The 12,325-nt window shown below is 48.3% G+C and overlaps 1 protein-coding gene across 1 annotated transcript in view; it reads left to right on the top strand.

The window, feature by feature from the left end:
* The window catches only part of ALK (ALK receptor tyrosine kinase), a 710,702-nt gene that overhangs the window by 580,672 nt on the left and 117,705 nt on the right, over positions 1–12,325 (top strand). The window contains exons 6-8 of the mRNA XM_084791237.1: positions 2,398–2,529; positions 9,443–9,574; positions 11,785–11,885. Coding sequence (XP_084647363.1) covers positions 2,398–2,529; positions 9,443–9,574; positions 11,785–11,885 — 365 coding nt within the window. The remainder of the gene's footprint in view (positions 1–2,397; positions 2,530–9,442; positions 9,575–11,784; positions 11,886–12,325) is intronic.

Here is a 12,325-nt window from a genome sequence, read left to right as displayed (position 1 = left end):
ATTTTTAGGCAAAGAGTTTATTATCTAACAAAGCAGCAGCAAGGGAGGGTATACATTGTCCTTCTAATGTCCCTTGTGAGAGAGCAGAGAGTGGGGATGATGTTTGCCACAGGGAAATGGGTCCAAAGTCAGTTAGCATCATCAAACTAGACTTAGCTGACTGAGGCCAGTGTGTGAAAAGCCCCAGTGCTATCCCTGGATGAGGGCGTTGGGAAGAACAGTGGACTGGCTAGAACTACTTCTGACTGTAGCCTCAGTGAATTTCCAGCTTGCTCTCTGGAAGGGCCTGTTCCCAGGAGCAAGGAAGGGAACAGGTGCCCTGCCTCTGTGATCTGAGAGCCACCATCACAGCTTTTGTGTCTTTACTGACTCTCTTGTTTTCCTCCGATAAGGCCCCTTGGGATCCCATTGGGGCCCCCTGAATAATCCACCTAAAAGGTTTAATTACTCAAGCCAAGTAGAGTTCCTCTTTACTACAGAAGATACCATTCATCATCCTTTTAGATTCTGGGTGTTGGAGACTCTTACATCACTCAGCATGTTCTAGAAATGACCACTGAGCACAGTGATCGTGACCCTCCTAGAGGCCAAGACTGGGGAGAGCTGGAGAATGGCCAGCAGTTCAGCCAGTTTCATGAGGATGATAAGAACTTGCCTGTGCATTCTGGAGCCCAGTTGAATGGTGTCAAGGCCAAGTGCATGCTGGGAAGAAGGTTTAGGGATTGTCATAGGTGAAGTCTGTGAGCTGGGCCTACATGGCTAATACATCATCACATAATCTTAAGTTCATGAAGAAGGAGATGAGACAGTAAAAGGACCGAGTCCCCATCCTGTAACTTTAAGGAACACATTAAAGAGACCAGATTTGATTTCCTGGAAAGACATGAGGCCTATTCCCCTATGCCCAGAAGTTTCAGAGCAAGTCCAGCCAGGATGGAGGCCAGTGTCACTATGCCAAGTGACCATCTGTTGTGTGGCTTTTCCTGGGGAAATGTGAATATCTACTCATCCCAGATAGAGCTCCGGTGACATACATAAGACACCATTGCCCCTAAGTCTGGCTTGATGGACAGATGAGTTTGTTGAGGCTATTTACAGGAGCATGGCTGAGTTAAAGGCAAGCACATCACTAAAAATCCCACCTCAACATAGATAACACAGTTGCCTCAGAGAGCTCCATGTGCCAAGGTAGGCAGAAGGGTTACAGAAGCAAGGGACTTTGGTATGATATTAGTGTCTATGCCATAGGAAGCACTCCAGGGAACTAAAAAAAAAAAAATCATAGAACTTGAGATATTAAAGATCATGTGTCTGGGGGGTGGGGACCACTTATGGCTCCTTAGCCAAAATTATAGGAACTCACCTGGATGTGGGGCTCAGAGAGGCGGGGCTCCAGGGCCATCGGGAGTACAAAGATGAGAGAACAGTATGAGAAGCCTGTAAAGGCACCAGTTGCCATGGCAAGGAGTAGACGCTATTGCAGCCATGCCTGAGGGCCACCCCAAGTGGGTCCTGCTGCTCATCTTCACTGGGACCACCAGAGCCTGCCAGCTCACACTGAGAACTAAATATCAGAAAGTGAAAGCCAGACTTGTCCTTCCCTATACTCAACAAGGGAGATGATGCCAGGCCAGTGTGCTCCTTCTCCTCACGGCCTTGATCTTTCAGGTTTACAAGAGACTCAAGTGGCAACGGGCTGGTTAGTTACTGTGATGCATCAGTGTTAATTCAGAAACAATAACTGCTAACGGGCTCCTTAGAAGACACAGCCCTCCCTTCTTTCCTGGAAGACGTGGTTCCTCTAAGGGTTTGAGAACTGGAATGCATCTTAGTAATATAATCAAAATCCATCCTTTCATAGACCAGACAATAGCCAGATAGAGAAGGGGCGTTGTTGGCCTAGCCAATCACAGAGGAGTCAGGTCCACCTCCCGCAGTGATGAGTGTCGCTCTTTACAGCAGAAAGTGCCTCTACTCTATAAATCTGCTCAGTAAGTGACTCCAATGCTAGGATCAGATATCAGAGCCTAGGGAGGTTATACCAGGCAAGGTATTCCTGTTGGAAACCCAAATTCTACCTTGAGAGCAGAGCTGTTTGGAACAAGGCCTCCAGCAGGAGGTTCTGCTACATGAAAGTCAGATTTGAGAATCTCGAAATGCTGGGAGAATACGGGCCAGTCCTCAGCCCATCAACAGAGTGTGAGATCCTGAGTAGACTATAAGGGTGTGTGAGGAGCTCTGATTCTTCTATTGGCCTTGAGCGTGGTCCGCTGGGGATGTGGCATCTCTGTCGAGTCTTGGCATGTAAGTGGTTGGCGCAGTCTTCTCACAAGACCAGCAGATGCCTTCAAGGGCTTGAACTAACAAGGAACATGTATCTGTCTGTGTGCCTTCTAGGAACATCCCCAGGCTCCAAGATGGCCTTGCAGAGCTCCTTCACTTGTTGGAATGGGACGGTGCTCCAGCTTGGGCAAGCCTGTGATTTCCACCAGGACTGTGCCCAAGGAGAAGATGAGGGCCAGCTATGCAGTAAGTCCACGGGGATGACTCCAATCCTGCTTATCCTATCCATTCATGCCCATGGTCATCCCGTGCATGCACGTCTCGGTGGCCTTCCTAACACCCAGTGACTCGTGTGTCTGCTCTCCTGGCAGCACAATTCCTAAAATGTAGAGCTAAGATATGAGGTCCAGAGACAGCACAGTCCTCCATGCTCTGTGGACACAAACAAGGGGCTGCAGAGATGGCTCGCTCAGTGGTTAAGAGCTCTAACCTCACTTAGAAAGACTGGAGGGAGTGCGGTCCCCAACACCCACACTGGATGGCTTACAACTTCCTGTAACTCCAGTTCCGGAGGATCTACTGTCCTCTTCGGCTTCTTTGGGCACCTGCATGCACGTGGGACACATATGGACAAACAAGCATACACACATGCACATTTTTCAAAAGGAAAGTAAAACTGCCTTTTATGTTTTGCTGTCTGCCTCTTTGAGCCCAGAGGGCATGAGCAGGATGAAGCATGACCCAGTGGTGTGACATTAAAAGTCTCTATGCCCACACTGCACTCACTTCCCGAGCCCTTCCTCCCCATCTTCTGTGCACACCAACTGCAGCCATATCAAACCACGTTGAGTCTCCATGGTACCTCCATGGCTTTGCTTGAGTGGTCTCCCTGCCTAGCACACACGTCTTTTCTTGAGTCCCAGCTACTCCTTGAAGACTCTCCCCAGTGCTCCATCCCTCCAGGAGCCCTCCTCTTGCCGTGTCCACCGAGTACAATTTAGTTCTTTGTCTCCTGCATACTCCTTCTACTCAACTGAGTGTGTCTGCTCATGATCATTTCCAAATCTTGTTATCAATGGCTTTTTGAGATACAGACCACATACCATGTAACTCACTCATTTAAAGTACACAGTTCACTTCTTTAATATAGTTGTGGGGTTGTACAGCCATTACCATGGTTTAATTTTAGACCGTTTTACCACCCCATAAAAGAAATGACTTGCAATCTCCGCATTTTCCTCCCACCTTTCTGCCACTATCCCTAGCCATTAATCATTCTGTTTATAAAGATGCACCTCCTTGTGCCTTGCATATAAGCTAAATCACATAATATGAGGGTTTTTTTTATTAATTTCTTCAATTAGCTTAGTATTTTTGAGGTTCATGCACAGCATGGTACATACCAACCCTGTATTCTTTTTTATTGCAGAATGTTGTTTCGTTCTATCAATATGCTACAATTTTCCCATTTATTCACTAATTCATGGCCATTTGTGTTGTTTCCAGTTTGGTCCTATTGTAAATAATACTGCTATGAATATTCACATATCAGTTTGTGCACAGACAAGTGTTCAATTCTCTCTGTATACACCTAGGATAAAATTCTTGGTTCATATAATTACTCTACATGTAATATATTAAGCAAGTGTCAAAATGTCTTTCGAAGTAGCTACACCACTTTAAAAGCCCAGCAGTGATATATAAACATATCTCTTTGCTAATACTTGATATCATCTGCCTTTTTACTTTAGCCATCCTAGCAGATATGTGTCACTTATGTGTTATGGAGGTAGGCCCCAGGCCTCACTTCCTCTCTGTGGGAGGATGGGTCTAGTATTCTTTGCAGTGCCAGTATCTCTCTTGACTCTGGGCATGGGATGAGTGCTCACTGACTAGTGACTGATGAGTGGGTAAGTTGGAAAACTTAAGCACCATAAAGAAACACAGACTGTTGTGGCCACACTGATCCTTAGGCAGGGTACTGCGGACTCCCCACCCATGACCGATCCACTTGCACAGCGTGCTCTCAGCAGCCCAGCTCTAGGTTTTTGCCAAGGAAACCACAAACACGGAGCACCTGTAGTGAGCTAGAAAACATGCCAGGTCCTAGGGTACAGGCAAATTATGAGGACTCAATCTGCAGTAGGACGAAAGCTCAAGGCTGAAGCAGAGAGTGGACCCTCGAAAGCTGGGAAGCCGGGATGTGGTAGGGCCCAGGCCAAGGGCTCAGACACACACACCACAGATACCACTGACATCTGGGGAATTTGGGCAAATAACTTTAAAAACTGAACAGTGTCCTGCCCCTGCCCCCTCCAAGTCATCAGGACCACATGGAAATTAAAAGGGGGTTATTCATTCACTGAAGCAAACCAATAGACATCTACTTTTAATTTTTTTTTAATCTTATTTTTATACAAACACTTCAAGTGAGGTGTCCCAAGGATAATGGAGTTGTGATAGGTTTTGATTGTTTGTGACAGGGTTTTTGATATCCTAGGCTGATGTTCAACTTGCTTTGTAGCCAAGGCCCAAACTTCTATGCTCTGTTCTATGGAGGTTCAGGATGTCATGCACGCTAGACAAGCACTCTGCCAAGTGAGCTATATCACCAGCCCCTGCGGTATGTTTTCATATAAAACTTCATGAAGAATTGTAAAGGAAACTAAAGTCACTAGCTACGCAGGTAGATCACAACCCCACTTTCCTTGGCCCACATTCTTTGTTCCCCGTTTTCCCTCAGCATCCTCACAGCAAAATGTAGCCCGGCCTGCCCACAGTACCCTGGGCAGCAGTCTATATGCATACGCCTAGCTATTTGCGCCTGCGGCATATCCGGCAGTGCTTCTGCGCTCTGTAATTTTACAAACGCCTTTTAAAGTTTTCTGATGCTCACTTCCCAGCCTGGGACGTAGGTTAGGCAGGGCCATGCCCTGATTTACAATTGGGAAAATGAAGGCAGGGAGAAGGTAATTGATTTGTTCAGGGTCACACAGCATGTCGGGAACAGAGCTGCGATTAGAGCTCCGGAGACCTCTGGATCCAACCCCGTTACTGTGGCTTGGGGGCAACTCCCACTTCTCCTCAGCTTGTCATTACGGATTTCCGGAAGCAGCTCTCAGGCTCAGGACAGCCAGGCTTGGGCACCAAGGTCAGGAACATGAAGCCCAGTGGCCTTTTCAGCCATGTTTGAAAAAGCTGCTCTGCCCAGCCGTCAGAGGGACAGCCCTACCCTGGAGAACACTCATGTGTGCTGCAGGAACCAGAAGCCGGTTGCTGGGAAAGAAGGCTTAGCTCAAAAAGAGAACTGGTGCAGTCTCCCCACCAGCTCTTGGCAAAGGTCTGAGCACCTGTCTTCCTCTCGCTTATGGCCCTATTCTTTCTGGCATCTCTGCTGTTTTCCCTGTAACACCACTGATACTGGAAGGCATCGCTCTGACGGTACCAGCAGCCAACATCTGCTCCGTGCGGTGCCAGGTACCAGGTATTCTCTCCCAAGATGAACCTATTTCATGGTCACAGAGAGCAGGGAGCTGAAACAGTCATCAGAGACTGCGCAGTGCTTCAGCTTCAGTCAGACTTCAGAGGCCAACTCTTGTTCTGGAACGCAGCAGGCCACACCCACCTGATGGGTGAGTTTCAGCATCCAGCATCCGCTGCTGTGCTGAGCACAAAACCTCGCTGTACTCTCTGAACAAAGGAGGCTGAGAACAACCACAGAGGTCCAGGGTACTACCATCACTTTCCTGTGATGCAGGAGGGTTCTCGGTTTTCTTCTCTGTTACGTAATTCCTGTCCACATGCCTGCTTTTCAGATTAAAAACATCACCAAATCCTAGGGAGGCCTCTCAGTTATGTAGCCCGCCCGGCAGAAAGTGTCTGCTAATGGCCCAGCCGCTATGATGTGTGGCTCCCATGAAAGGGGCCACAAGTCTTTGCTTTATTCCCAAACTCACTTAGCTGTGCAGGTAGATTACTTCCCCTCCCCCTCCAGGGACCCAAGAATCTCGTCTGTTTTGTGGGTATGTGCTTCCCTTCCAGGCAAAACCAGGTTTGTTTGTTTGTTTGTTTTTTCTTTTAAGTTTATTTCTTTATTATAAAGTAAAACATTTTGGTTGTAAAATACTTGGAAGATCCAGAAAAATGCACAAGAGAAAAACTATTGCCCACAATCCTCCCTTTCAGCCATTCAGAGATAACCATAATATTTTGATGTATTTCTTCTAGCATTTTCCCCCATGACTCCATAGTTTCAAGGCAATGTGTAACACATATTTATCAAAAATGTTAACAGAGTTGTCACGAGGGAAGGGAAAGAAGAAGTGTCATTTGGCTTGCCATTTACACTTGGCAGCTTCCGCAGCTGTGGCTGGGGTCGCGTCCCTGTGACTCTGCCCATTTGTCTCCCTTAGAGTGGAATCAGGTGTCATAATTGCCAAATGTGGTGGAATTGATTGACCCCCCCCCCCAGCACAACTCTATTTGCCACCCAGCCCATGAGAAGCCTGGCCACAGCCCAAGAAGGGGGGCAGGGGTGGGGAGGGACAACTCTGTGAGAGAGACACTTCTCCAGGGAATCCTTGGAGAGCTAGCTAAAAGACAGATTCTAACCAGAGGCCACAGAGGGGACCTGGTCCCTGGAGCCCGTTTGCAGTGACAAGAAGTTAACGGTTAAACCTGTTGCCTTTCCTTCCTTTGGCAAATAGATATTAAAGACCTGCAGTGGGCCATGTACACAGTAGGTGCCTGGGCTGATGGACAAGAGGTGACAATCAAAGACTGAGGCAATGCTGATAGACTCAGCCTGATGGGCCAGCCTTACGCTGAGCACCTAGCTCCAGCAATGATTTCCTGGCCTCACCCTAACCCACCAGGGGTCTTTGTTTTTGACACATACCCATACCAGCTCCCTCCAGAGTGCCTTTCTCTCAGAGCATACTGCCCTGATGTGCTTTAAAGAGATGGGCATCCTCTCTGCCCCCTTCTTCCCTTCAAAGCTTAACTGTCATGTAAACATGTCAGTGACCTGCCTAGCTGCCTTGCCTGCCTCCTCTCCCTTTATTCAGACAAAAGTAAATAGGACTCCCCCATCCCCCACCCCTGCAAGCAGTTCTAGGAGGCCTGTCCTGATAGATAAGGAGGGCCTGTCGCAGCCCCCTATCCCCGAGGGTACCCCTAGCTGCTCGAGTCCCCTCCCTCGGCGACTTCCCCTGGTGTGGGTGTAAATGGCAATGCGGAATGCCACTGCCGCGCTGTTTATAAATTCTCTGCAACTTTGCTTATAGTTGTTTGTACCCTCATCCTTTCTATCTTACCCTAAAACCAACCCAATGAAGAGAAACTAATGTCGTCGTCCTCCTCCCCCCCACCACCACCACCCCCCCGCCACCCCAGAAACCACTTTACAGAAGGGAAGCCAGAGAGGTCTAAGAAAAGAAGTAACCCACCTAAGGGAACCCAACAGAAAGGAAAGGCTGGGTCTAGACCCCCTAGCTTTGCTTACCGATGCTATGTGGTGGTGCCAGTACCTGAAAGGGTTGGGGGGCGGGGTTTTCTAAGCTCTTGCTCTGACTCCTCCCACCAGCCTACTCCCTTCCCGTGATCCTTGGCTGTTAAAGCACGACTTTCCTAGAAGGTCACTTCTAGATTGCCAGTTGGTTTCTGTGCAAGAAGTGGATATGGGATCCCTTGAGGGTGGGAGTGAAAAATAAAACAGAAAGATCTCCTTAGCTTTTGGATTTTTAATCAGAAGAACGCGCAGGGCTTGGGGGGAAATGATTTCTTCAGGGGGGTATAAATGGGAAGAGATGCTTAGAGTCAGTGACAGCCTGTTTTAATTTATAATTCTGCCTCTGTGTGAAATGCACAGAGAATCGGGGGGAAATGAGTAATAATTCACTACGGCGCTGTCACAGCCAGGAAGCAGGAGAGCCCTCACCCACCCACCGCTGCCAAGAAGTCTGAGACAGAGGAAGGACGTACAGAGCGGTGGGTCTCTCAGAGAGCATCTCTCCCAAGTGGAGATGGGAGCCCGCTGTTTGCTCATAGCTAGGCCCAGAGCCGCAGGCTGCTGTCAAAAGTGCCTCACCTAAAACAGCCCACCCGCTCCCGGGCTTCAGAACCAGCTAGAGCCCGTTCTCAAAGGAAACTGAAGGAAGTGAGTTTTATTTGCTCCTTTTTTCTGGGGAACCCTAGGATATGTAGGGCATAGAAAGCTGATATAAAGGAAAGAATCCTGAACCCCCTTGCTGCTGAGGATCCTGTGCCCCCTTGCTGCTGAACCTTAAGATGCTATAAAGGTCACTGTAGCCGAGGTGGCTTAAGCAGGGTTACCCAGGTGATTTACAGGAATGAAACGTCCCGCCCCGGAGGTCACCTCTTAAAACAGCATCTACAGCTCTTGTCCAGGGAGCACTGACGTGGGCAAGGCCTCAGCCCCACAGGGACCCAGGAGGCCTGAGGGTCACTGGAAAACAAGTGCTCCCTAGTCACAACAGCAAAGGGAGACTGAAGGTTAAAGGGAGGGCTTTTCAGAGACTGGAGCCGTGTAAGACACGCCCCGCCTCTGCTCACCCAACAAACTGCTCAGGACTCAGCACATGGGTTTACTTCGCTGCAAGCAAAATGGGGCCGGAAGAAATGTGTGAACAATATATGTCTGTGCAAGACAGGGGTGACTTGGGTTGATACTCCCACCGCCACCACCACACTCTTGGCATTGTGTCAACATTACAGTTGTAAGCCGTCTAACTATACACTGCCCTCGCTTGGACCAAGTTCTTAGTAGGCCAGCATTAAGAGTACAGACCTGAGAAGCAGACAATCTGGGCTCTAATCCCAGTGGGATGACTGTCGGCTATTTGCATTTGTTTACCATTTCTCAGCCTCTCCTTTGTCATATACAAGACAGAGCTGTGAAGTTATTAGCACCATCTCACTTTAAATAAAGGATCAGAGAATCACTAACCAACACACACACACACACACACACACACACACACACACACACACACACACGGTGCCATGGAGGAGGCCTCTTCTCACTGGGTGGCCACCACTGACGATGATAACTTGGTCATCCCTGGCTAAGCTGGCTTGGTATTGACACTGTTTGCCATTGGTGTTCTGGTGATAATCGTGCCCTGTGATCTCTTCACAGGTAAACTTCCTGCTGGTTTTTATTGTAACTTCGAAGATGGCTTCTGTGGCTGGACCCAAGGTTTACTCTCACCCTATGTGCCCCAGTGGCAAGTGAAGACCCTAAAGGATGCCCGTACCCATGACCACCAAGGTACTACTCTCTTCCTTTCTCCCTGATGCCCACCCTAGTGTCCATGTAGACGGGTAAGAGATGTTGGGCCCCAACCCAGCACACTGTGGCATCTTCCATGCAGTTTTCTGTTCAAGGCTTAGCTGGGGTGCTCACACCCAGTCTCCTCTTCATCCCTTCTTAAGCTCTAGAATTACTGAACACGTCCAAGCTCAATGGCACATTTTGTTATTTAGATATGGAGCTCTGGTGAGGGATCAGCTGAAAATCAGCAGAATAATCCTAATAAAACCACCCTTTTTATTCTGAGTTGAAGTCCTCCCAAGAGTCAGCCACATAATTCACTGGGAAATAGAGAAAGCCATAGCCCCTTTATATCCCTGGAGAGACTGGGACATAGGGAAGCCTTGAGTCACTTGCCTAGGCTGTGCCCTGGGAACCTCGCTCAATATCTGGTTTATTTCTCATGGCCCAGGCTCCTTGGCAGTCTCCCACTTCCACCAACTGCAGCTGGCAATAACTGTCTTCCACTCTTTAATGTCTCTCTCACCACTTTCCCTGCTCAGTGCCAGAAAGACATGGCCATGTTTATCCAAGATGGCTGGCGCCAACTCTCAGAGATACCATCTAGAGGTGTTGGAACCAGAGAGGGTCAGCAAGGCCAGCATAGTCCCCAAAGACAGGCTGGAGAAAGCTTGGGTCTCAGCCAGCCGTGATTCCATCTTGATCTGTCCCCAGTAACAACGTAGAGATGAACTCAGGCATCTACCTCTAGGAAGGATGGGCCTGGAGAAGGGGCTCTGTCTCCACCCCTCCTCTGCATTTGTCCTCTCTAGGTGGAAGTCAAGACACCCTCAGCAAAACCCTTCTTTCCAAGCAAACATTGCATTATCCTGTGGGTTATTTTAAGGGGTACCAGTAACGAGGAGTGATAAAGATGCTGTCCAGATCCACTGTGATGGAACCCAGAGCCCACATGGCTCTGTTTTCAATCTTAAGACCTGGCTACAGCCGAGAGGATTGGCTTTGGGCCAGGATACACTCACAGTGGCCCTATCACATTAAGGCTGAATTCCTGCCCCCAGAGTGGAGTTCTACAGAGGCCCCTTCCAGATAGGAAGGGCCCAGCAGCTCCTGATTTTTCTCCTGCTCTCCTTACTTCGCAGATTAGCTGCCTATGTGCAGAAGGGTCCAATAAGAGCAGGGAGGGGGGCCCACAGCCTGACAAGTCCCTCATATCTGCTCCCACTTTGATAGCTCTCCCTGTCACATGATAGAAAATAATTACCCAGTCATGGTGGATGCTTCAGTGGCATGGCTCTTACCACCTCTCCAGCACCGAACCTCATTGTGCTAATAGTTCTAAATCTCAAACCACTGGTCTTGGCCCTAGGAAACATCTACCTTTCCATAAATTCTATTCATGGGCCATTATATTTTCTATAGTTACTAAGCTCCCACCTGACCCCACCTGTCTGATTTGTCTTTGTCCATCTGTCCAACCCAACTCCTTGGTCTTGAGCTTTCTGCTGTCTTGAACCTGTCCTGATAACGCTGCTATGGACCCACTCACGTTCAGTATGTAGTAGCAATTCGACATCAAACTTTACTGAGAGATGGAGGAAGGTAAAAATGAAGGACTAGAGTCCTGTTTGGAGCTTCATGGACCCCTAAAATGATGAGAGCTCCCATCTCCATAGCACTGGCCATCTTCAAAATGCTCTGTGGTTCCTAGAGGATTAAAGAGCTTTCTTCCTTCCACCAAGATGATTGGCAGGTCATCATCTCCAAGATTTTCAGGCCAAGTAACAGGGCAAGAAGACAAGAAATGAGTCTGTCTGGGAAGGGCATGGGCCACAGGATGACCTGGGCTCTGGAGCAGGGTAAAGAGAGTGAAGGTCATGAGACTATTGGAAGGCAAGTTCTGCCATGACAACCCATGAGTCCACCCTGTTCAGGCTGCTCCTGTGTTGAAACTCATGACCTTCAGAATTTAGAAGTGGAGTAGCCAGAAGTATGGTGCTGGGACCTCCTAGGCAGTTTGGAATGAAAGATTTAACATGAGCCGGGGTTTGTCGACAACCACGAGTGGGCTTCCTTGTCCACTGTAGAAAAGAAAGCAGCATCCTCAGAGATGCTCTTGGGCTAAGTCAGAACTCTGCATAGTCCACTAACTGCTCCCCTCGGTGCCCTGTGATAATGCATTTGTGGCTCTTTCCCTCCCTCCCCAGGCCACGCCTTGTCGCTCAGCACCACGGATGTCTCCACTTCTGAAAGTGCAACAGTGACCAGTGCTACATTCCCTGCACCAATGAAGAACTCTCCTTGTGAGGCAAGTGTCTAGACTCCTCTAGGTGTTTCTGACTTCCTCTCCCATCCCTGGGTCACTTCCAGATGAATCAAAACAGATTAATAAAGGAGCCTGGATAGCTGGACTGATCGTGCTCCTCGGGAAAGACAGGAGAACTGCCTTTGCCATGTTTTATGCACATTACATCCATCCACATGGCAAAGCTCCATTGGCAGAGGGGCTTACTGTAAAGACCCATACTCAGCTACGCCAAATATTTGGTGTAGGACCTTGATTAAAGAAAACCCAGAAAAAAATACTTCTTATAATAGGCATAATAGAGAAGAGTAATAGAATTTGCAAGTCTTTCTTTAAAATCATTTTTTTCAAAATACCAATCTCTTATAATACATTTTGAACACTGAAAAGCATCCAAAATCTATTTACATGATTTTACTAAGACAACAGTAACATTTAGTAAG

Source organism: Acomys minous (genome assembly GCF_964271855.1).
Source record: "Acomys minous genome assembly, chromosome: 8".
Classification (NCBI taxonomy): Eukaryota; Metazoa; Chordata; class Mammalia; order Rodentia; family Muridae; genus Acomys; species Acomys minous.
This window is presented reverse-complemented; position numbering and strand designations above follow the sequence as displayed.